Source organism: Ctenocephalides felis, unplaced genomic scaffold (genome assembly GCF_003426905.1).
Source record: "Ctenocephalides felis isolate EL2017-DRISC unplaced genomic scaffold, ASM342690v1 CF-g0.4_SCAFFOLD_01886, whole genome shotgun sequence".
NCBI classification, from domain to species: domain Eukaryota; kingdom Metazoa; phylum Arthropoda; class Insecta; order Siphonaptera; family Pulicidae; genus Ctenocephalides; species Ctenocephalides felis.
In genome coordinates this window covers 13,761,989-13,786,288 of record NW_020538040.1, presented here as the reverse complement: position 1 = coordinate 13,786,288, position 24,300 = coordinate 13,761,989, and the positions used below count along the sequence as shown (strand labels likewise).

The window sequence follows — 24,300 nt, the reverse complement described above, 5'->3', positions numbered from 1 at the left end:
ATTCTGAACACAAGAATTTTGACGTTGTTCTAATGTTAAATAAATTAATTTATACGGCATTCACATCTGTCGTTTCAATCCTAGTGATTGGCCTAGCAGGCTTCACAGTCAAAATATGCGGTTCACATGAGGTGGTTCCTTCTTCACCACCTCCAACTTTCATACCAGAAAGGGATTCAATAATGGCGTCCACTCCAAGGGAGTTGACACCTGCAGGCTTCATCGCGAAGTGCAGGTAGCAAAAACCTTTCACTCCCCTCCAGGTGATGTCAAAAGGCTTGACACCCCTTTCTGCCAGAGCAGACTTAATGTCACGCACTCTATCCGTCTTCGCGATGTTGCCCACCTTCACGCTAAATTCGATCTGCGGCTTTGTTCTACGCGTGCGCCTCTTTCGCAAATGATTGCCTCTGGATTGGCCATTCTCATTAGATACGTCCAATGCGTCCAATACGTCGTTCTCCTCCTTCTCAGAGACACGTCGTCGTCTCAATCTACGGCCATTTCGTCTATGCTCTGATGCATCACCATCACCCTCATTTGGCTCGGATTCGCTATTCTTTGCTGACTTACGGGGCCTCCTTCTCTGTTGAAATTTATTAGGGACTCTCACTTTCTCCACGCTTTCATTATCAGTGTCTACCTCTTTCAGCATGATCTGCTTTCCAGCGCTAAGATAAAAAATAATATACTTTACATAATGATGTAAACTAATTATATATAAACACATGTATTCTAGCAAGCATTCAATGATTTTAAATACACTATTAAATACTTACGCTTCTTCCTCTTCTTTGATTTTTTTCAAGACATTTACAGTGTTTAAACGCCTTTCGGAGATCAAATTCCACATTATGTGAGTTGGCCGTGGTGGTCGTCCCGAGACCATTATTGTCTCAGTAGGTGTTATTATAATGTCAACTGGCACATCGTGAGCACCAAATAATGTGCTGGGCATATCGTCCTTCACCTGGCAGTCATGCACCAACGTGATAATAAGAGCATTCTGATTTAGGGCTTTGGCATGCTGCACAATGGCAAATTCAAGATCTGTGTATCCGCGACCCTTACCAATTCGCAAGCCATTGCGAGACACTGCCACCGATCCAATGATCAGTAAGTCAATGTTAATATCAGAGTTTAAATCAACAGTTGGAGCTTCATTTAATCCTTTACGAGTAATTGCACGGCGGACATGGTACTTGGAGTTGTTTTCAGGCATTACAATTTTGGTTAGTAACCCAGATTGTAGTCGAGGGACAGGGACTACTAATTGCTTACCTTCCTCCAATGCCAGTATTCTAACACATTCCAATGGCTTATCTGGATTTACTAAAACGGTCTTTGCTTGTTTGAAAACATCGAGTTCACTTAATCTCTGCGCGGCATCAAAGGCTCCCTTGAAGTTTGGGATCCGATTAAAAACTGGACGTGGAAACAGTGAAAGCCGGTTCTCATCCAAGTATTTCCAGACACCTCTACGGATTACTTGTTTCGTCACCCCAGCTTCAGCTTCCTTTGCTTCCTCTGTAAAATCCATTCTAGCTTTGTCCATTCTAATAATCGTCAAATTTCAATCAAGAAATACTATCGCGAAAACACGATCACGTTTATAAACACAATTCGACGAGAATTGTTGATTTGATTTGTTTTTGTTTGACGAAAGTCATCACTACTAGACTAGCATTTTTTTAATAAAAAAAACAAATGCTTTCAAAATTCTAAATTGATAAATGTCCGAAATATAATCGTTCGAAATAAAACCGTCGTTTAAAACGGTCATTTAAACCAAGACCGAGAGTATTGTTTATTGACGTAAAACTTACGAGTATAATGCCACTTCCAACAAAGTTTAATTAAATTGATAAATGAATTACTTTTATAGTTGTAATTCTAATTTGATTTGCAAAAGGCTGCGTTTAATTTTTGACATATAATATATGGAATTTATCATTTAACCCAGTGGTTTCCAACCTTTTTTGCACGGCGCCCCCTTGCTCTAATAATAAAAATTGTTGCGCTCCCTTTAATTTTTGCAACAATTTAATTTTAGAATTACTCAACTGATATTATCAGACTACAAATTAGTATGCATAAAAACTAATTATTTGTTGTTTATTTTTTAACATCAATTCAAAAGTTTTGGGTTATTTTCGGAAATAGTATTCTGAAAAGCCCCTCAGAACAGCCTGGTGCCCCTAATTAATATTACAATACTTATCATTATTTTAAATTTTAATTATTTTTTAACTTTCCGTAGATTATAGTAATCGCAAGAAAATAGAAAATGAAATGTTTTTTTACATCTTTACGTTTTAGAGGTTTCTGAAAATTTTGGCGTACCTTAGGAAAAATAGATGTATGTGTGTGTATGTGTGCGTGTGTGTATGCGGATACAAATTTTCGTTAACGATTTCCCGAACACGAATTTGAATATTTAAAAAAAATCGATTTCTACTGATAAGGAGACGTGCTGATTAGTTTTTGGTAAAGACAGTTCTGACCGTTTCGGAGACACGGGGCGAAATTGCCAAAAATGTTATTTCAGTTTTTGAGATTACGGAGCGTCCGATTTGAATAATTCAGAAAACTTTGCACTTGTATTGACGATATAAACAACTGATGAAATTTTTGTAAAAGCAGGTTCAGCGCCTCCGGAGATCCAATAAAAAATGTGAAAAATAATGCCATTTGGCGGTCAAAATGGAACATTAGACATATGTACATCGTATTATCAGATACTTTATAAAGATTATAATTATAAGTACAAATTTTGTGTACATTTATATGGGTTCCGTACCAATGCTTACACATTAGACGACTACGCGGCGCTTACGCGCTTTGATATTTTAAATAAAAATGTTCAAGATTTAAAAAAAAATCGAACTATAATAAAATTAAATTTTTCAAAAAAGTCAATTTTTTTCCAAAAATTCAAAAGTTCTCAAAAATCTAATTTTTTCAAAGTTTTGCAAAGTATTTTTTTAATGATTTAGTTTTCGGTACGGAAAGTTCCAGTAATTTGCCTTAAGGCACGATGCCATGCACCACTAGTTTTGTAATTAAATCACTTTTGATATTTTGAGAAATGTTTTCTGACCAGTGATTCCCAAAGTGGTCTGTATTTGACCCCCAGGGGTATGAAAACTTTCAGCGGGTCCATGTCAGCGAAAAAAAATTCGGGGTAGTGGATCACAATAGAAAGTGGTAATATCCATTTACTATCTTTAATAAAAAGTCATATAGAATATTTATAAATAGAACTAAAAAGTAATAAAAATATTGTTCTGTTTTTATAAAAATGTGTAAGTTGTGTCATAAGTAGGCATTCGATTTGTGGTCGCAATATCGTTGAGAGCTTGTAAAGACCCAATTTGCCGACTATTATTAGCAATATTTGATTTGGCAATATTATTTGAGCTTTTTGAGACTGTCATAGTATTTCTGGATACTGAAGATAAAAAACGATTTAATAATTATAAAATATAGTGACCTCGTAACAAAAATAAGATTTAAACTTTACATCATTAGCCGGAAGATGTAAGATTGAATTTTACAAAATTGTTTCGAAATGTTGATAATCAAACATTTACTCTTTGCTTACTTTTTTTATTATCACTTTAAATTCAGTTAATAATACAGTTAATATGAATTAACTGAAGTACATTTAAAAATTGTTAATAAATCGAAGATGGGCAAATAGAGGATCATGGCAAAGCCCAAGGGGTCGAAGCCACAAAAAAGTTTTAGAACCTGCGGTTTGGACCATAAATTTTATCCCTACGTAAAGTTTAATTAAACGTCGGTTTCAAACGATTCAGAATAACTTATAACGTCGAGGGAATACGAAATTAACAAATTGAATTTTCTGACGATATCAATAAATTATTTCGGGCTAATAATTTACTATTTTAAAATAAACGTCATAGTTTTTGTGGCCTTCCGATTTACACATGTCGTTAAACATATTAATCATAAATGTTTGAATGAACTGTAAATCGAATGGAGTATATGTACGATAGCGTCATATCAATACATACCAGATCGAAATTTATAATTAGAATATATTTATTGCCTTCAAATTGACACGTTCTAAGCGAGGTGCCAAATATTTTGCAATGTTTTCAATAGAATTTAATTTTTAACTTCCTAATTAAAAAAATACTTTGCAAAACTTTGAAAAAATTAGATTTTTGAGAAGTTTAATTTTATTATAGTTTGATTTTTTTTAAATCTTGAACATTTTTTAAGCAATCGCGCTGCGTAGCTAATTTGAAGGCAAAATATCAAAGCGCGTAAGCGCCGCGTAGTCGTCTAATGTGTAAGCATTGGTACGGAACCCATATAAATGTACACAAAATTTGTACTTATTATTATAATCTTTATAAAGTATCTGATAATACGATGTACATATGTCTAATGTTCCATTTTGACCGCCAAATAATATCAGTTGAGTAATTCTAAAATTAAATTGTTGCAAAAATTAAAGGGGCGCAACAATTTTTATTATTAGAGCAAGGGGGCGCCGTGCAAAAAAGGTTGGAAACCACTGGGTTAAATGATAAATTCCATATATTATATGTCAAAAATTAAACGCAGCCTTTTGCAAATCAAATTAGAATTACAACTATAAAAGTAATTCATTTATCAATTTAATTAAACTTTGTTGGAAGTGGCATTATACTCGTAAGTTTTACGTCAATAAACAATACTCTCGGTCTTGGTTTAAATGACCGTTTTAAACGACGGTTTTATTTCGAACGATTATATTTCGGACATTTATCAATTTAGAATTTTGAAAGCATTTGTTTTTTTTATTAAAAAAATGCTAGTCTAGTAGTGATGACTTTCGTCAAACAAAAACAAATCAAATCAACAATTCTCGTCGAATTGTGTTTATAAACGTGATCGTGTTTTCGCGATAGTATTTCTTGATTGAAATTTGACGATTATTAGAATGGACAAAGCTAGAATGGATTTTACAGAGGAAGCAAAGGAAGCTGAAGCTGGGGTGACGAAACAAGTAATCCGTAGAGGTGTCTGGAAATACTTGGATGAGAACCGGCTTTCACTGTTTCCACGTCCAGTTTTTAATCGGATCCCAAACTTCAAGGGAGCCTTTGATGCCGCGCAGAGATTAAGTGAACTCGATGTTTTCAAACAAGCAAAGACCGTTTTAGTAAATCCAGATAAGCCATTGGAATGTGTTAGAATACTGGCATTGGAGGAAGGTAAGCAATTAGTAGTCCCTGTCCCTCGACTACAATCTGGGTTACTAACCAAAATTGTAATGCCTGAAAACAACTCCAAGTACCATGTCCGCCGTGCAATTACTCGTAAAGGATTAAATGAAGCTCCAACTGTTGATTTAAACTCTGATATTAACATTGACTTACTGATCATTGGATCGGTGGCAGTGTCTCGCAATGGCTTGCGAATTGGTAAGGGTCGCGGATACACAGATCTTGAATTTGCCATTGTGCAGCATGCCAAAGCCCTAAATCAGAATGCTCTTATTATCACGTTGGTGCATGACTGCCAGGTGAAGGACGATATGCCCAGCACATTATTTGGTGCTCACGATGTGCCAGTTGACATTATAATAACACCTACTGAGACAATAATGGTCTCGGGACGACCACCACGGCCAACTCACATAATGTGGAATTTGATCTCCGAAAGGCGTTTAAACACTGTAAATGTCTTGAAAAAAATCAAAGAAGAGGAAGAAGCGTAAGTATTTAATAGTGTATTTAAAATCATTGAATGCTTGCTAGAATACATGTGTTTATATATAATTAGTTTACATCATTATGTAAAGTATATTATTTTTTATCTTAGCGCTGGAAAGCAGATCGTGCTAAAAGAGGTAGACACTGATAATGAAAGCGTGGAGAAAGTGAGAGTCCCTAATAAATTTCAACAGAGAAGGAGGCCCCGTAAGTCAGCAAAGAATAGCGAATCCGAGCCAAATGAGGGTGATGGTGATGCATCAGAGCATAGACGAAATGGCCGTAGATTGAGACGACGACGTGTCTCTGAGAAGGAGGAGAACGACGTATTGGACGCATTGGACGTATCTAATGAGAATGGCCAATCCAGAGGCAATCATTTGCGAAAGAGGCGCACGCGTAGAACAAAGCCGCAGATCGAATTTAGCGTGAAGGTGGGCAACATCGCGAAGACGGATAGAGTGCGTGACATTAAGTCTGCTCTGGCAGAAAGGGGTGTCAAGCCTTTTGACATCACCTGGAGGGGAGTGAAAGGTTTTTGCTACCTGCACTTCGCGATGAAGCCTGCAGGTGTCAACTCCCTTGGAGTGGACGCCATTATTGAATCCCTTTCTGGTATGAAAGTTGGAGGTGGTGAAGAAGGAACCACCTCATGTGAACCGCATATTTTGACTGTGAAGCCTGCTAGGCCAATCACTAGGATTGAAACGACAGATGTGAATGCCGTATAAATTAATTTATTTAACATTAGAACAACGTCAAAATTCTTGTGTTCAGAATCTGACAGCAAATTTTAGAATCCTCTTATATTAATAATGAAATGTTATTTATCTTTATAGTATTTTCAATACTAATTATAAGCATAATTACTTTGCTTAATAAAAATTTCGAGTTATATAGTTAATCTAATTGTGTTGTTTTGAATACTGAAAAAAGTGTTTATTATTAGTTAAATATTAATTTTGAAATATAAAGTACAAAATTTTGTTTATTTATAATCTCTAATAAACATTTAATTGTTCTAGCTTTCATACATAAGTATCATAAATACGTACTAATAGTTTTTTTATGAACAAAAATTTATAAAAGTTTATAAAATATATTTTATATAATAAGTTATTATATTATAAGAAAAAAAAGCTTTTTGTATTAAGAGTGTATGGTTTTTAACAAACATTCTTATATATTATAATTCTAAAATAATATAGGCCTGCTACAATTGGTTTAATTTTAACAAATTGTTTAAAACGTTTGGAATATTAGGGTACGCACTTTTAAAAAATACACCGCGTGTGTATTAAGCAGGTGTTCATTTTTTTTTCAATAATGTATAATCATTTTTTAAAAGTAAATTTTATTCAGAAGTGAATAATCTGCAATATTTTCTCGTATTATAATGCCATACAGCAACTTGGTATACCTATTGATCATTCATAAAGTAACCCCTCTCACTCGGATGCCGCCGCTTCGGCGGCAAAATTCATATTAATCTCACAATTCGCGAGTGGAAAGGGTTAATATAATGATTTCTTGTTGAGTCTATTATTTATACATGTAGGAAAGTTGGTGTTCCATGGTTAAGCGCACTGTTTTGTGTGGACGGAGTTGCGAGTTCGAACCCCTGCTCTGGATAACCTGATAACATGCAGTAGTGAAATTTTGAAAATATAGATAACTAGTGGTGCATGGCATTGTGCCTTAAGGAAAATTGCTGAAAATTTCCGTACCAAAAATTAAGGTTTTTAAAAAAGATTCAATTTTCTTTTAGAACTATGAGAAAAATCGATTTTTGAGTTTTGACCCAAAATTGACTTTTTTTGAAAAATTTCATTGTTCTGAAATATTGGCAATTTTGAAATTTTTTTCAAAGCAATTGAGATACGTTATCTGTGTAGCTGCGTAGAAACGAAATATAGAAGCGCGTGGGCGCCGCGTTGCAGGAACAAAATTTGTTTTTATATTGGATCTCCGAAACCGCTAGACCTGCCTTCCTAAATATTTCACCGGTTCTACATTTAGTCAATGCAAATATAATGTTTTATCAAATAAATCGGTCGCTTAAAAAATCAGTTACCATGTTTGGCACTTTTTTCCCCGTATCTTAGAAACCGCTCAACCTGCTTTTGCCAAAAACTAATCAGCATGTCTCCTTATGAATACGAATCGAATATTTTTTAAAGTATTCAAATCGCTTGACCCGTGTGACCCGAAATCGTCTAAGAAAACTTATATCCGCACACGCACACACACACATGCATATGTATAAACATGCATACACACGCACACACACATACATCAATTTTTTCTGAGGTATGTGTGAAACCTCTTAAACGTGAAGATATGCTAAAAGTTTCATTTTCGATTTTCGGCTCATTACTATAAATTACCCCAGGGGAAGTTAAAAATATATTTCCAATTGAAAATAGCCTATTTCCGGCACTGTGGTGTGAAATGGCAATGAAAAATCTCTCACACTATTGTTCCCTGAATCGACTGGGAGTTTAGCTCAGCTCACGGACCTGCCCTAGGGCAGTATTAACCATAGGGGAAAGTTTCTGCAACTAGCCTCCACACAATGCCACTCACCGCTAGTACTATTTTCATCTTCAACATTGTCGTACAATTGTGTTTTTTATCTCATGTTTTATCAGACCCTTCTTCTTAGCCAAGCTAAATTTACTCCATGGACAATTTCCAAAATTTCCAATGGAAGCTTAATTAAATCGAAATCAAAGTGACGTACACATATATATCTATATACAATAAAGGTTTTGAAGCCGTGCCAATCGCAGACAAAATAAAACATAATACAATTGTATTTTCTGTTATATTATATATTAGTATGTACCATTTGCTTTTGCGTATATAATGGATTATTTTTAGTTTTAAAAGTTGCCTCATGTTTTTGGATTGAACAGCTAGTATAGATTTGGACGTTCGTGTGATCTCTCTCTGTGAATTTTATAACCGATTTTATAAACAACTTTGATTATTTATTTGTGTAATAATATTTATTGATTAAACAGATTATTTTCATCATGAGGTTCGTAAATCATCAGTTGAAAGTGTGATATAATAATATATTTAATTTATATTCCAGTAAACACTCGGCACACTGTATAATAACTTCTACATGTACATACAAGTAGACATAACATTTATGATCATCACATTCTTTGGTTGTTTTTTTATAGATATTTACCGTACATAAATTAAACATACATAATATAATCTGTAAATATTAACCATGTAATTATTTTTTACATTTAACATAATAATTACCATATAAACTTCCATAGACCAAGCCCTAAAAATGACTTTGTCCGTCACAAGCAAAATAATAATTTCTGAAAAACATAATCGACTTTCAAAGGTTTTCAAAATTAAACAGTTTTTCCTTATCAAATTTATTCCATTTTTTATTCAATCATGTCGTTTAATTAAATAATAAATTTTTACCAGGTTTGTTCTTGTTTCCATTAATATGGGAGAACGCATATTTTAGATACAGAATTAAGGTTTGATTTAATACATAAACAAATTTTTAAAACATCGAAATTTTGTTTTGCCTTTCATTTTGTTGTGTAGGTCATTAATTAAATTATTCATTTTTTAATGAAGCCAGACAGAACAGTTCTAAGTCTAAATACGCACATAGAAAGAAACTTTTTTTTAATTATTAGATAATAACAATTAGATAATTAGATAATAATTTTTACAACCATCTAAAGTAGACTTAAATTAAAATCGGTATAAAAATAATTATCAAAAACTTCAAAAATACAAAAATATCTCTCCTAATGTTTAGTGGCCAGTTTTTTTTTCCAAAAATGACCCTTAAAAAGATATTGTTTTTCCAAATGTTTCTTCTCTTTTTTTTAACTTCCCGTAGGGTAAGTTATTATAATCGTCCAAAAATTGAAATTGTAAATTTTTGCATATCTTCATGTTTTGGAGGTTTCTGAACATTTTAGCATACCTCAGAAAAAATTTGTGTGTGAATAGAATTTTTCGTTTACGTTTTTGGACGCACGGATCAACCGATTTGGATGATTCAAAAAACTATCGATTTCTATTGATAGGGATATGTGCTAATTAGTTTTGGAAAAAGTCGGTCCAGTCGTTTTGGAGTTCCGGAGCAAAGAGTGCAGCAAATAGAAATCGAGTTTTTGAGAGAACAGAGTATCTGATTTGAATGATCCAAAAAACATTCAATTTGTAATGATGGGAAGAAGTGTTGATTAGTTTTTAGCAAATACAGGCCCAGCCGTTTCGGAGATACGAAGCTAAATGTGTAGAAAATGGTTGTTTTTGAGAGAACTAAGCATCCGATTTGAATGAACCAAAAGCTTTCTGCTTGTGTTGACGAAAAGATTTTTTTTTTATTTTTTTTTAATTTCCAAATAATTTTTTTTATTTGAATATTGAAAATAATTTTGATTTCCAAAATTTTAATTCTGTACGGGTAGTTCTAGCAATTTGCCTCAAGGCACGATGCCATACAACACCACTAGTTAAATAATTATACTAGATTAATACTTTTTTTATTGATTTAAAAGGCGTGATTTGTTATATAATGAGCATATTGCGAAGAAAAAATATTTTACTCCACTAAATAATTGGGCTAAAGTCCAAGCCAAAACATATGGCAATAAAAAATATATTGCTGCTTTATTATTAACTTTTTCAACAGCTCATAGAACTGTTAAGTTCTGATTGGTGTTCAAAAAATAAAAAAAAAATTAAAAAAAAATTGGTGTTATGTTCCATTATACACACACATGTACATATGCAGCATTACTCAATAATTACTCAATTTTATTATTTAATTTGGTTTAATTTATACATTATAGTAAGCTGGTTATTTTTACTGTGATTTTTATATTTTGATCTTGATCTGACTTTGTTTAGTGACGATATAGAAAGAATCCGAAATGAACACTTGGCAGAGTATGAGCGCGAAAAGCGCACTAATCCCAATGAGTGGAATTTATCACCTCCTCAAAGTAAGTAAATTAATCGAATTTGAAATATTTAATTTGCAAATTATAAAATTTATTTTAAATAATTTTATTAGGTAAAAATATTCACTATTTTTTACAGGCGCACAACCGGAATACGCCCAGAAAAAATGTTGGCATCCAATTATGTTAGAGACGGATGTGCCTCATAATGTTGAAACAGATTCCGATGGCAAGGTTTGGAATTCATATTTACATTTAGTTTAGAAATTCCAAGTAAAATAATTTAAAATAAACCAACGAACTTCAAAAGAAATTAATTTAATATTTTACATCTAATATTTAATAAGGGTTGGTTCTGATTATTAACTTTATAACCATGAGCATTTTCATATATAGTTAGAGAGATATACATTTTTTCGGTGTCAGGTTCTAGGATAAATGTTACAATTAAATACATATCTTCAAAATAATTTGTGATTACCTTTTATTACATAAAATTGCATAAAAATCCAGAAGCATCATTTTAAATATTAGTATTCGGGTCGATGCCAGACAGTCTATATTTTATTAATTTTAATCTGACTAAAAAGCTTAGTCATTCGTAATAGGGAAATTTTTGGAGAAGGTTTGTTCAAGTATTAAAATGCTGATTAGCAAAATTTGCAAATGTTAGTAAATTACGAGGCTGACTGGAAAATAAATTTGATCTATTTCTCATCACTTATAATATTGTTACTATTAAATTATATCAATTGTGAACAGCACCTCCGTCTCCAAAGTAGCGACTCCTGGCTCTATGGTAAAAACATACATAAAAAAATGAAAAATGCTAGAAAAATTCAAAAAAATAAATTGATTCTTTCCACTGGGATGCCGCTTAAATTCATATGTATCTCGGAATTCGCGAGTGGAAAGGGTTAAAAGATAAAAAAATGTATTAAATTAAAATCTGGTAACAAAAAGATTGAAGAAATGTATTAAATTTAACGACTTTTTACAAGATGTGTATATCCAAAAAATATATCCAAATATTATATGTACGAGGTGTGTTCAAAAAGTACCCGGAATTACTAATAATTAAATTTCGCGGGTCTGGAGTGTCTGATTGTCAAAATTTTTTTTTTATTGTGTTGGTATACATGCCCCTAAAGTATGATGAAATTTTCAGCTATATTCACTGTTTACTTTGTCTGTGGTAGTCGCTAAGGTTCGACGTGTTTTTCTGAGCTCGGCGATTTTTACAATGGAAGAATTGAAAAGTCAAAGAATTTGTATTAAATTTTGCGTAAAAAATGAAATAAAGTGTTGCAAAGTGCAAAAATTCACCAGATATGGCTCCGTGTGACTTTTTCCTATTCCCAAAGTTGAAGAGACCCATGAAAGGACGGCGGTTTTCCTCGATTGAAGAAAATCGCTGAGAGTGCTCAAGGACATATCAAAAAGTGAATATCAAGGGTGCTTCGAAAATTGGAAAAAACGCTGGCATAAGTGTATTATATCTGGGAGGGACTACTTTGAAGGGGACCACATTAATGTAGACGAATAAATAAATATTTTTTTGAAAAAACGAAAATTCCGGGTACTTTTTGAACAGACCTCGTATGTATGTATGTATGCATGTATGTATTTATGTATATATGTATATGCAGCTAATTTTACAAAATATGTATGGCATTACCGCTTTATAAAATTGCGAAATACTGCTTTTACAATACATCATACAACTATGGCATTTTTCCAAATTTAATAAGAATTGGCGAGTACAATTTCTAAAATTTGTCCTCGTTAATTTTTATTATTATAACGCTCTACAAAGTACATGAACAATATTCTAAATAATAAAAAATATAGGCCTTTGTATATTTTTATATCTAATATACAATTATTTCTTACCATTTTATAACTTATATTTTATCATCTGTTTCAGGTTAAAGATCACAAACAGATTATTTTAAATATGCGCCATGTCATGGGATTGGACAGGCCGAAGGTATTAATTTAATTCTTTTATCAATGAATTTAAATATTATATATTTTTCCAATCACTATTTTTTCCATTTAGGAGGAAAGTGCAGAAAAAAGGAAAGCAGCGGCTAAGATGATTCCAGAAATGTTGATGTATCTTTGTCAAACATCAGTGCAAAGTTTTCATAGGGAACCATCTGCTGGTGACAGAAATAGAAAAGTACCAGACACAATTTAAAAAAAATTAAATTTGAAAAAATCGTTTGAATGCGTGAAATTACATTTATGATTGTATTTATGTTTATATGTATATAAAAGTTATTTGTAAGCTTCAATAAAAATTATTATTTCTCTGTATTTTGCTCATTTTATTGGTAAAAAAAATCATCATTTCGTTTATAACTTTCCGTATGGTAAGTTACAGTAACCCCAAAAAAACGAGAATAAAAATATTTGCATATCTTTACGTTTCGAAGGTTTCTGAACATTTTGGCATACCTCAGAAAAAAATGGATGTGTGTATGCATGGATACAATTTTTCGTCTACGATTTCGGACGCACGGATCAGCATTTGATTCCTATTGATAAGGAGACGTGCTGATTAGTTTTTGGCAAAGGTTGGTGCAGCCGTTTCGGAGATATGGAGCAAAGAGAGCAGAAAATGGAAATTAAGTTTTTGAGAGAACGGAGCATCCGATTTGAATAATTCAAAAAACGTTCCACTTGTATTAACGTAATGAAGAATTAATTAAGTTTTTGCAAATGCAGGTTCAGCCGTTTCGGAAATCCACAAAAAAAGTTTTAAAAACACGTCATTTAGCGGTAGAAAATCAGATATCAGAGAGAATCAGTGTTTGCGTGTGTGTTTGTGTGTGTGTGTTTGTGAGGATACAATTTTTTGACAACGATTTCGAGAACACAGAACAACCAATTTGAATGATTCAAAAAACGTTCGATTTCTATTGATAAGGAGACGTGCTTATTAGTTTTTGGCAAAGGCAGGTCTAGCCGTTTCGAAAATACGGGGCAAAATGTGCCAAAAATCAAATTTCTCAAAAAAAATTATTGTTTTTCAATAATTTCAAAATTTTCAAAAAAAACGGATATTTTCAAAGTATTGAAAAAATTTTAAAACTTTTTAAAAAATTTAGTTTTCGATACGGGAAGTTTCAGCAATTTGTCTCAAGGCTGCTAATGATGCCATGCACCACTAGTTTCTAATTTGAATCAATTAAATAAAAAATTATAAAATTTTAATTTTCAAGAATTATCTGTATTTTTAAAAGAGGCATTTTTTCAATATTAAAATTTTTGTGCCATGCCATTACCAATGCCATGCACCACTAGTTTGTAATTTGAATCAATTAAAAAATAAATTATAAAAATTTAATTTTCAAGAATAATCTGTATTTTTAAAAGAGGCATTTTTTCAATATTAAAATTTTTCAAATGTTTTCAAAAATATTCAAAAAAAATCAGAATTTTCAAAAGAAATCTATTGTTTCTATTGTGAGCTTTTAAAAATTTTAAATTACGGTACGGGAGTTCCAGCAATTTGCCTTAGGGCACGATGCCATGTACCACCAGCTTTATATTTTGTTTATCTCAATCATTATGCTTATTATTATTATTATTATTATTATTTATCTATGATCTCAATCCTTATATCTTTTTATAATTCAAATGTTAACGGTCGTGATCCAACACCAACATTAAAAAATTGACTATATTATCAATATATGTAAAATATCGATATATATGTTCGATATCGAATTGCATTTGTCTTCCCTACGCCCATCCTGCCTAAACGTCAAATACAATGTTATCATGTTTATATTTATCTAATTAAATAATTGAATAACAATAAGATGGTTTGTGTTACGTAGCTGAAGTACAAATGTATATTAAAATAATTCATTACAATAATAAATTGTACAACAATATTGTTAGTTTGTCTAGGTGAATGGAATATGTCGAATATATTTAGTTGTGTTTATTATTTATATATTAGTTGCATTCCATAATTTGTGATGTTTGATATTGGTTAAATAACTCGTGTAGTTTGTTGTGTCTTAATAAAATCAGTTTTATAATATCTATTATTTCATGTGAGTTTTTGAATCATAAGTAGATTTGCGTCACATAATGTATTGTTATAAAGTTCATTAGTGCAATTTATTGGAAAGGCGGCTTTAACATTTAAGATTTACAAGAATTATAAAATCACTTTGATATGATGAATTTTATATTCTAAACTTTGAGCATTTATCATTATTATTGCCTAGCTTTTTCATGTTAGTTTTGATTTTCATAAGTCAAATTCTTGTGTAAACCATGTGTTTATAAACGAAATTCTATTTTTAGTGAATTAAGTGGCTATAAATAATCAATTATTCATTTCTACTATCTAGTGAAAAATAGTTGAAGATGGCAGGCGCTGATAAAGTATCTTTGCAAGATGCATTGTCGAATGTTGACGTATTAGATGAATTGACTTTGCCGGATGAACAACCATGTATTGAAGCTCAACCTTGTTCAGTTGTGTACCAGGCCAATTTTGATACAAATTTTGAAGATAGAAATGGTTTTGTCACTGGCATTGCAAAATATATTGAAGAAGCTACAGTACATGCTAGCTTGGTAAATAAAATTATTAATTGAATAACAAACTTAATTCTACATTATATTCATAAGGTTTACATTTACTTATATATTAGAAATATCTATTGGTAATATTAATTTATTATTTTTTAGAATGAATTACTAGAGGAAGGCCAACAACATGCTGTTATGCTTTATACATGGAGGTGCTGCTCTCGAGCAATTCCTCAACCCAAATCAAATGAACAACCTAATCGAGTTGAAATTTATGAAAAAACAGTTGAAGTCTTGGCTCCTGAAGTCAATAAACTCCTTAATTTTATGTATTTCCAGGTATTTTTTAAATAAATATGTTAGGTTTTGAGTAAGTTTTGCTAATATTTTTGATATTTTAGCATAAAGCTATTGAAGGGTTTAGTATGGAAGTTAAACGGCTTTGTCATTCAGAAAAACGCAAAGATTTTGTATCTGAAGCATATTTATTGACACTTGGTAAATTTATAAATATGTTTGCTGTTCTTGATGAATTGAAAAATATGAAGTCCAGCGTGAAGAATGATTATAGCACATATAGAAGGTAATAATATAATAAAAGTTGACTCATAACTTTTTACAATTTTTTTTTAATATATATTGGATGGCAACCAGAACAGTTACATTCTATAAGCCATTGGGCTATAATTTTGATCCCCATACTCATAATTGATGTTTGATATTTTGATATCACAATGAAAATCTTCCTTTTTTCAATTTTAGTTTATACTATTATTTAGCTTATGAATTTTCTATTCTAGGGCTGCTCAATTTTTAAAAGTTATGTCAGATTCTCAAACTTTACAAGAATCTCAAAACCTGTCCATGTTTCTTGCCACACAGAATAAAATCAGAGATAAGGTGAAGGAAACTTTAGAAAGAATTCCTGGATATGAAGAACTTTTATCAGATGTTGTGAATATATGTTTGCATATGTTTGAAACTAAAATGTATTTAACACCTGATGAGAAGCATATGCTGGTTAAGGTAAATATTACTTAAAATAGTAATTAAACAAGCAAATGCATTTTCTGTATGTTTTCTTAAAAATACATAAATTAATTTGTGATTTAAACATATTGAGGATTTAGTCCATACAGTTATTATATTATGAAACATGTTGTACATCAACGCAAAATTAGATATTGTTATAAATGACTATATTTCTACTAATGTAAAAAATAAAATATGTTTTCTGTTAGGTTATGGGTTTTGGTCTTTTCTTGATGGACAGCGAAGCATGTAATATCAATAAACTAGAACAAAAAAAGAAACTTCGACTGGATAGATTTGACAGAATATTCAAGGTAAGCCCAAATCATTAATAGCCCATGAACAAATTTCAATTTTTACATTACTATTATAATCAATGTTATAATATTTTTAACAGAATTTGGAAGTAGTTCCATTGTTTGGAGACATGCAGATAGCACCATTTAATTATGTAAAACGCAGTGCCCATTTTGATCCATCTAAATGGCCATTATCTTGTTCAACTACCATAAGCCCACAGGCAGATTTAATGGTACATTTACCTCAAATTAGGGAGGGACATGTGAAATACATATCAGAATTAGCAAGATATAGTAATGAGGTAAATTGAATTGAAAATGTAACTTAATTATAAGACTGTCATTAAATTTAATACTTGCAATACACATTTTTATCTTTTTCTTTATGCTTATACTTTCTATGAAAATTTTATCAATTAAGTGCTTCAGTTTATAATTTTATCTTTTAAGGTGACAACCACTTACAAAGAATCAGGCACAGATGCTGAGAACAGAGAAACAGCCGAACTTGCACTTAGAGGTCTCCAGCTACTTTCTGAGTGGACTTCTGTAGTAACTGAATTATATTCATGGAAACTTTTGCACCCTACTGATCATCACCAAAATAAAGACTGTCCTAAAGATGCTGAAGAATATGAGAGAGCTACTCGTTATAATTACACTGATGAGGAGAAATTTGCACTGATCGAAGTTATTGCAATGATCAAAGGCTTGCAGGTTCTTATGGCTCGAATGGAAACTGTTTTTACAGATGCTATAAGAAGAAATGTTTATGCGGAGTTACAAGATTTTGTACAGTTGTTATTGAGAGAACCATTAAGGAAAGCTATTAAGAATAAAAAGGATTTGATTAGAAGGTAAGATAAAGTTTTAGGTAATAATTAATATACTTGAGAATAATTCATTTTGGCAGAAATAATTAATTATATTACAAAAAATACAATTCTCTGAAATAAAATAAATATTTCATTAATAATGAAATATTTTCTATATATTAATATGTATTAATATATAAATAGAAGAATTATTTATAATGAAAATATTTTACTATATATAAATAAACTAATTTGTTATGAAATTATATTTATTTTTACAGTATTATAGTTTCTGTGCGGGAAACTTGTGCAGATTGGCAAACTGGCTCAGAGCCTCAAGCTGATCCTGTTTTGAAAGGAAAAAAAGATCCTGACAATGGATTTCCTATTAAAGTTCCTCGAAGAAATGTTGGTATGTTGAACAAAGTTTAAATTGAGTACTTTCAATTTAAGAAATAATATAATATTAAATTTATTTTGCAGGCCCATCATCAACACAGCTTTACATGGTACGAACTATGTTAGGTTCACTGATTTCAGACAAGTCTGGTGGAAAAAGAACCCTTCGGAAAGATATTGATGGGGGCTGTTTAGTTCAAATTGATCAGTTTCATAAGAATAGTTTTTATTGGAATTATTTATTAAGCTTCAGTGGTAAGATTATTTTATCTTTGTTACATCTTAATAATTAACTATATAGTTTAAACATATTTCTAAATGGTTTTTTTGTTATGTAATAGTATATATTTAATGTATTTATTGTCATGTTTTATATTTATACTAAATCATTGATATTTTCAGAATCTCTGCAAAAATGTTGTGATCTATCACAATTATGGTATCGAGAGTTCTATCTGGAAATGACCATGGGAAGGAAAATCCAGGTATATTTTGTACTTCATACTTTATTTTTATATTTATAGTTTACCAAACACTATTATAAAAAGAGGTCATAAAGACAAAATAAAATATATCATTAATAAATAAAACAATCAATTTAATTTAGATGAAACTGTTAATAATTTTTAAAAATTTTTTGTTTAGAAATGTACAGTAAGACATCAACACAATGAAGAGTGTTCCGACCTTATAACAATGGAGAAACGAATTCAATTTCCAATTGAGATGTCGATGCCCTGGATTTTAACAGACCATGTTTTGAGAACTAAAGAACCCAGTGTTATGGAAAGTGTTTTATATCCCTTGGACTTGTATAATGACAGTGCTCTATATGCTTTAACAGTCTTTAGAAAACAATTTCTTTATGATGAAGTGGAAGCTGAAGTTAATTTATGCTTTGATCAATTTGTATACAAACTTAGCGAACAAGTATTTGCGCACTACAAGCAGCTGGCTGCCAGGTAAAAATTAAGCATTCCTAAGAACATAATATTTAATAATTCAAAAATTAACTTGAATTGTGATTAAATAAGTCTAAATATTATTAGCAATTTTTATGTGTTTGTGCTTCTGTGATTTTTGGAATTAAATTTTACCTTCTGTTTTTATTTATTAGTATTCTGCTAGATAAACGATATCGTGCTGAGTGCACAGCCTTGGGCTCATGCATTTTAGCATTTCCAAAAGCAAACCGTTATGAAACCCTTTTAAGACAAAGGCATGTTCAGTTACTAGGAAGATCAGTAGATCTTAACAAATTAATAACTCAAAGAATAAATGCAGATATGCAAAAATCATTAGATTTAGCTGTTGCCAAATTTGAAGCCGGTGATATTACTGGTGTTGTGGTAAGTTTTATTACAAAAAACATTGATTTTAAAAGAGTAATAAAATTAATGGCAATGCTTTGCTTTTATTTTAGGAACTGGAAGGATTATTAAATGTTAATAGACTTTGTCACAAATTATTGAGCAAATGGCTGGCTCTGGATGAATTTGATGCCATGTTTCGTGAAGCAAATCATAATGTTTTAGCACCCTATGGTAGAATAACTCTCCACGTATTTTGGGAATTGAATTATGATTTTTTGCAAAATTATTGCTACAATGCAGCAACCAATAGGTATAATATTATATTGATTAATAACAAATAAACTATTGATGTGAAATTTTAAATAATATTTGTTATACAAATAGACCTTTAGATAAGCTATTAAAATTTCTTTCTCATTCAATTTAATAAATTTTCATAATGTAATTGCAGATTTGTAAGATGTCGTGGTATACAATTTGCACAACCAATTCACAGGGACAAACCTCCACAAATGTCATATGCATATCATTGGGGCTCAAAGCATCTAAGTACTGCTTATAATACTCAATATGGTCAATATGCAGGTAATTGGACAAAAATTAAAACTGTTATTAGAATATACCAACTTGAACTTATTATCAATAATTCTAAGTTAATCTTAATTTAGAATTATTAATAAGCGGTAATATTTGCGCAATGTATGCAAATATTCTACATCAAATTAATTTTATTTCAGGTTTTGTTGGAACACAGCATTTCCATGCTATGTGTAGATTGTTGGGCTATCAGGGTATTGCTGTTGTTATTGAAGAGTTATTAAAAACCGTTAGATCTTTAATTCAAGGAAGTCTCTTACAATTTACTCGTACCTTAATGGGAGCCATGCCAAAACAGTGCAAGCTCCCGCGGTATGATTATGGCTCACCTGGTGTTCTAGGTAATAACTTAAAAATTGATATGCTAAAGTTAAAGGTGATATTATGTACTTCATATTTTTAATTCAGGTTACTATCATGCACAGTTGACTGATATTGTGCAATATCCAGATGCAAAAACTGAATTGTTTCATAATTTTCGGGAATTTGGCAATACAATATTGTTTTGTTTGTTGATGGAACAAGCTTTGAGTCAGGAAGAAGTTTGTGATTTGTTACATGCAGCACCATTCCAAAATATACTGCCAAGGCCTTATTGTAAAGGTAATAAGAATCATTTCAAATAACTTATTTGTCATTTGAGTATTTTAAAATAAAATACTAAATAAATATTTTCTATTTTGTAGAAGGAGAGAAGCCAGAATCAAAGCAGAAAAGGCTTGAAATGAAATATGCAGCATTGCAAATTGTACCTAACATAGACAAGTTAGGAACTGCTAAGGTGTGTTTTATAAACTCTCTAAAGTACTCTTTTTATTAATAGTTAGTATAGTATTAATTAGGTAGTTATAAACAAAAGATAATTATTTTTGTATTTGATTGTTTTTTTATTATCTTATCCAGCAAGCATCAATAGCTCGTGAAGGTGATCTTCTAACTCGTGAGCGATTATGTTGTGGTTTAAGTATATTTGAAGTGGTTTTACTAAGACTTCGAGGATTTTTGGATGACCCCATTTGGTCTGGACCACCACCAACAAATGGTGTTCTTAATGTTGATGAATGTACAGAGTTTCATAGATTATGGAGTGCTCTGCAGTTTGTATATTGCATACCTGTTGGAGAAACTGAATTTACAGTGGAGTAAGTGTGGTTATTTTACTTAGCATAGTTTTGCACTGATCATACTGATGTTATAATTAATCTTCTACAGAGAATTATTTGGTGAAGGTCTGCATTGGGCCGGCTGCACTATGATTGTTTTGTTAGGTCAACAAAGGCGTTTTGAAGCTCTAGATTTTTGTTATCATATATTGAGAGTACAAAGAGTTGATGGAAAAGATGAAATGGTCAAAGGAATTGTAAGTTTAATGCTAATTTTTTTAATTAACATTAGAAATTTGTTTTTTTTCTACCACATTGGTTGATTATTGGTGTTGTTTTCAGAATTTAAAGAGAATGGTTGATCGAATAAGGCGTTTCCAAGTATTGAATTCACAAATATTTGCCACTTTGAACAAATTATTGAAGGGTGTTGAAGGTGACGGACAAAGTGTTGAACATGTAAGATGTTTCCCACCGCCTCTGCATTCCTCATTAGCAGCTCATTATCATGACCCCAAAATGCTGAGGCATCAACAACAGTAATCCACTATTTTCAAAATTGTATATGTTTTAAAAACAAAGTAAGTTTTTATATAAATTATTTTTTTTTCTTCTCTACTCTTCTTTTGAGTTTTATGATTTGAAATATATAGATATAAAAAATTGGTGTGGATGGACTTTCAAATCTCAACTGTGAGGGCTTGCATGTTATTTTCTTTAAATATTTAATATCTATTTTTTAATTGTTTTACAAACATTGTTAATTCTATAAGTCTTTTTGACATGAAATGATAATTATAAAGAATAAGAGTAATATAATAATTGCATATATTAAAGATAATATAATTTTAGCGCACCAGAATTTGAAGATTATTCTAAATCCTTACTTGCTTCTTAGTAGTTTTGATTAAAATGTAATCTCTGTCAGGACAAATTTATTTCGGTAAAAAACATTACTCCTTTACAATATGTACGTGTCATGAAGAAATCATATTATTACTCTCCGAAATTACTTTATTTTTAATTATTGTTTTATATATTGACTTGGCTATGTCATATGCTCAAGATGTATTTTGAACTCTTTGAGAACTACGCTTAAAAAATGAAATTTATTAATTATATTGCTAAATATTTAAACCTGCTTGATGTAATTATGAATTTTATTGCATTTATGAATTTCATTCCTTATATGAATCTTGAGATGGTTTATATTTTGAAATATAACATTAAAAAAACGTTACTTGTTTTGGGGCAAGTAGAATACGGATAATATTTTATATTATTATTTAAATACGCTCACCTGAAATATTTTTTGTTAAACGGTTAAATGTTAATTGAGTGAATCTAAATTAATTATCGAAGTCAATTGGGTTGTGTAATTGCTAATTATTAATTATAAATTGGATGTCATTTTAATATGATCATAGGAATATATGTACAAATTTTGTCAGCCTAATGTAACGAATTTGAACGGAGGATGGTTTTATCAAATAGCTCAGTAACTATGGGCCCGCTAGCTGAGTATTATTTCAAAGTATTGTTGTCGAAATTATAAAAGCATATTTCAATATAATTTCGTTCTTGCCAAGTAGAATAGTTATTTGAAAATCAAATTAATGAGATTATTATCAGTATATCAAATTGCATGTACAAATAAAATTGTTTTGGTACATGCTACTTTTTAAAGTGAAATGGCGTATTAACAGTTTTTTATACATTCAACTTTTAATCACAATGTAGTCAATAAAGTTTTTATTGAACTAGTTGAACATTTCAAAATTTCATAATTTACTACATGAAGTCATCACATTCTTCCAATCCAAGTTACTGAGCTAACGTGATCCAATCGGATTCATATTTATTATGTATTATTCAAATAGTTTATATTTTACTGGATAAACATTATTTTATACGAAATTTGATCAGTGGTAGTCAGAAATAAACAATAACAAATCTGCATACGCGATTTAATTGTAGTCTTGCATTTGTTATTCAAAATATTACAAACATTTTCTTACAAATATGACTTGTGATGGAATTATTATATTTTATTAAAAAACTTGCATAATTTTTTTCAATTAAACAATTATTTTTGCCATGCAGGAATAAAATAATTTTAAAATTAAATACGAATTTGTTGTTAACAAATATTTACTGAATTTAATGAAACATTCATATCGCCATCAGCAGCGGAGCTTGTTTTGTTTGGCTTTGACAATAATGAAATCAATAATTAAATTTTATTATTAAAAAAATATTGCAAGTTTATATATCCTTTTTTTAATACAAAAATACTACACATTTTTTCATAACAAAATATTATAAAAATAATGATATAAAGACTACGAATTTCCATAATCGCAAACTTGCCAAATACATAAAACAGTATATAGATTTTTTTTTTAGAAAATTAAGTATATATACGAGAATATTTATATATTCAATAAAGCAGCCAAATTATATTGGAAAAAGTATTTTTGGAATTGACGTTGCACATTCACAATTTGATCACATAGACACAAATGGTTACAAATTTGGATACGTAAAGATTTTATTCCATCAATTTCAGACTTTTAATTTAATAAGTAGGGTTTGTGGTCAATTCTACAATCCTAATAGATACGGAATGCATGTCAATGTCAAAAACATTTTTTTTGATCTGATTTGTCTATAATATATGTTCTAGTTTATAATATTTGTACTGAACTCCTAGTGTAGTCGTAATTCCAATAGCGCATAGGACAACATTTGCAATACAATTTTTCACGAAGTAATTATAAATAATTAAGCATCATAGAAATTAGTGACCTATAAAAATTATATATACGAACGTTTGCGTTCAATATATATTATATATTATGATAATGATGATAATTTTTTGCCTAAATAAAATTCAAATTATGAGGAAGTTGATTGTTGTGAACGAATTTGGTGTCCACAGGTCATAAATCTACTAGGTTATTATTTAGTTTGACTTAATCGAGATTTTTAAATATTAAACTGTTACTTTGTAGTGTTCAACAATGTTGAGAATTTATCATTTTTTGGGCTGAGAATTGACTTTTAAAATGGAAAATGCATGTTCTACAGTCTAAACCAGTGATTCCCAAAGTGATCGATGACAACTTTTAGGGGGTTCACGTAAGCGAAAAAAAATAATCGGGGAGCACAAAACGAATATGGGGGTCCACGGTAATTATTTAAGTATATCACTAAAATTAAGATTAATTAATAAATTTTTGAAATGTAAATAAATGTAGATATTCATTTAATTGGCGAAATGATTGAAAGATTCAAAGCTATTAATGAATAAAAAAAATAAGTCCTGCTAAATATTTCGAAAGCGTTTTAATAGTTTTTTTTGTCCGTTACGATGGTTACAATTGGCGAACCATAGTGGTTCCATGAATATTCATCTATGATAAGTCCTGCAAAATTTTTGAATGCGTTAATAGTTTTTTGGTTGGTTGCAATGGTTACAAATGG

The 24,300-nt window shown here is 30.6% G+C and overlaps 4 protein-coding genes across 7 annotated transcripts; 3 read left to right on the top strand and 1 right to left on the bottom strand.

Moving 5' to 3' along the window:
- Window positions 1–49: 49 nt before the first annotated feature.
- LOC113374668 (methenyltetrahydrofolate synthase domain-containing protein-like) lies at window positions 50–1,555 on the bottom strand. The gene is made up of 2 exons (XM_026614643.1): window positions 780–1,555; window positions 50–671 (listed from the first exon to the last, which is right to left on the bottom strand). Exons 1-2 carry the CDS (start codon window positions 1,553–1,555, stop codon window positions 50–52), a joined length of 1,398 nt encoding a protein of 465 aa, XP_026470428.1.
- Window positions 1,556–4,957: 3,402 nt separating this feature from the next.
- On the top strand, window positions 4,958–6,484 carry LOC113374667 (methenyltetrahydrofolate synthase domain-containing protein-like). The gene is made up of 2 exons (XM_026614642.1): window positions 4,958–5,733; window positions 5,842–6,484. The coding sequence occupies exons 1-2, from the start codon at window positions 4,958–4,960 to the stop codon at window positions 6,461–6,463; spliced, it is 1,398 nt and encodes a 465-aa protein (XP_026470427.1). The 3' UTR covers window positions 6,464–6,484.
- Window positions 6,485–8,634: 2,150 nt separating this feature from the next.
- LOC113378197 lies at window positions 8,635–12,926 on the top strand. Its single transcript, XM_026618728.1, has 5 exons — window positions 8,635–8,775; window positions 10,644–10,738; window positions 10,836–10,930; window positions 12,624–12,686; window positions 12,759–12,926. The coding sequence occupies exons 1-5, from the start codon at window positions 8,771–8,773 to the stop codon at window positions 12,897–12,899; spliced, it is 399 nt and encodes a 132-aa protein (XP_026474513.1). The 5' UTR covers window positions 8,635–8,770; the 3' UTR covers window positions 12,900–12,926.
- A 1,561-nt stretch (window positions 12,927–14,487) lies between these two features.
- On the top strand, window positions 14,488–21,840 carry LOC113377542 (cytoplasmic FMR1-interacting protein-like). 4 transcript variants are annotated; one of them, XM_026617893.1, is made up of 21 exons: window positions 14,488–14,620; window positions 15,073–15,301; window positions 15,416–15,595; window positions 15,658–15,839; window positions 16,057–16,282; window positions 16,498–16,602; window positions 16,686–16,889; window positions 17,038–17,444; window positions 17,684–17,814; window positions 17,886–18,056; window positions 18,204–18,286; window positions 18,447–18,763; window positions 18,919–19,150; window positions 19,225–19,424; window positions 19,566–19,699; window positions 19,852–20,052; window positions 20,120–20,314; window positions 20,398–20,492; window positions 20,615–20,853; window positions 20,924–21,071; window positions 21,157–21,840. In XM_026617893.1, the coding sequence occupies exons 2-21, from the start codon at window positions 15,089–15,091 to the stop codon at window positions 21,355–21,357; spliced, it is 3,864 nt and encodes a 1,287-aa protein (XP_026473678.1). In that variant the 5' UTR covers window positions 14,488–14,620; window positions 15,073–15,088; the 3' UTR covers window positions 21,358–21,840. The 4 variants fall into 4 exon arrangements, with proteins under 4 accessions (XP_026473678.1, XP_026473681.1, XP_026473679.1 ...); XM_026617896.1 differs by having other exon boundaries at window positions 14,538–14,560; XM_026617894.1 differs by lacking the exon at window positions 14,488–14,620 and adding an exon at window positions 14,643–14,769.
- Window positions 21,841–24,300: the final 2,460 nt, after the last annotated feature.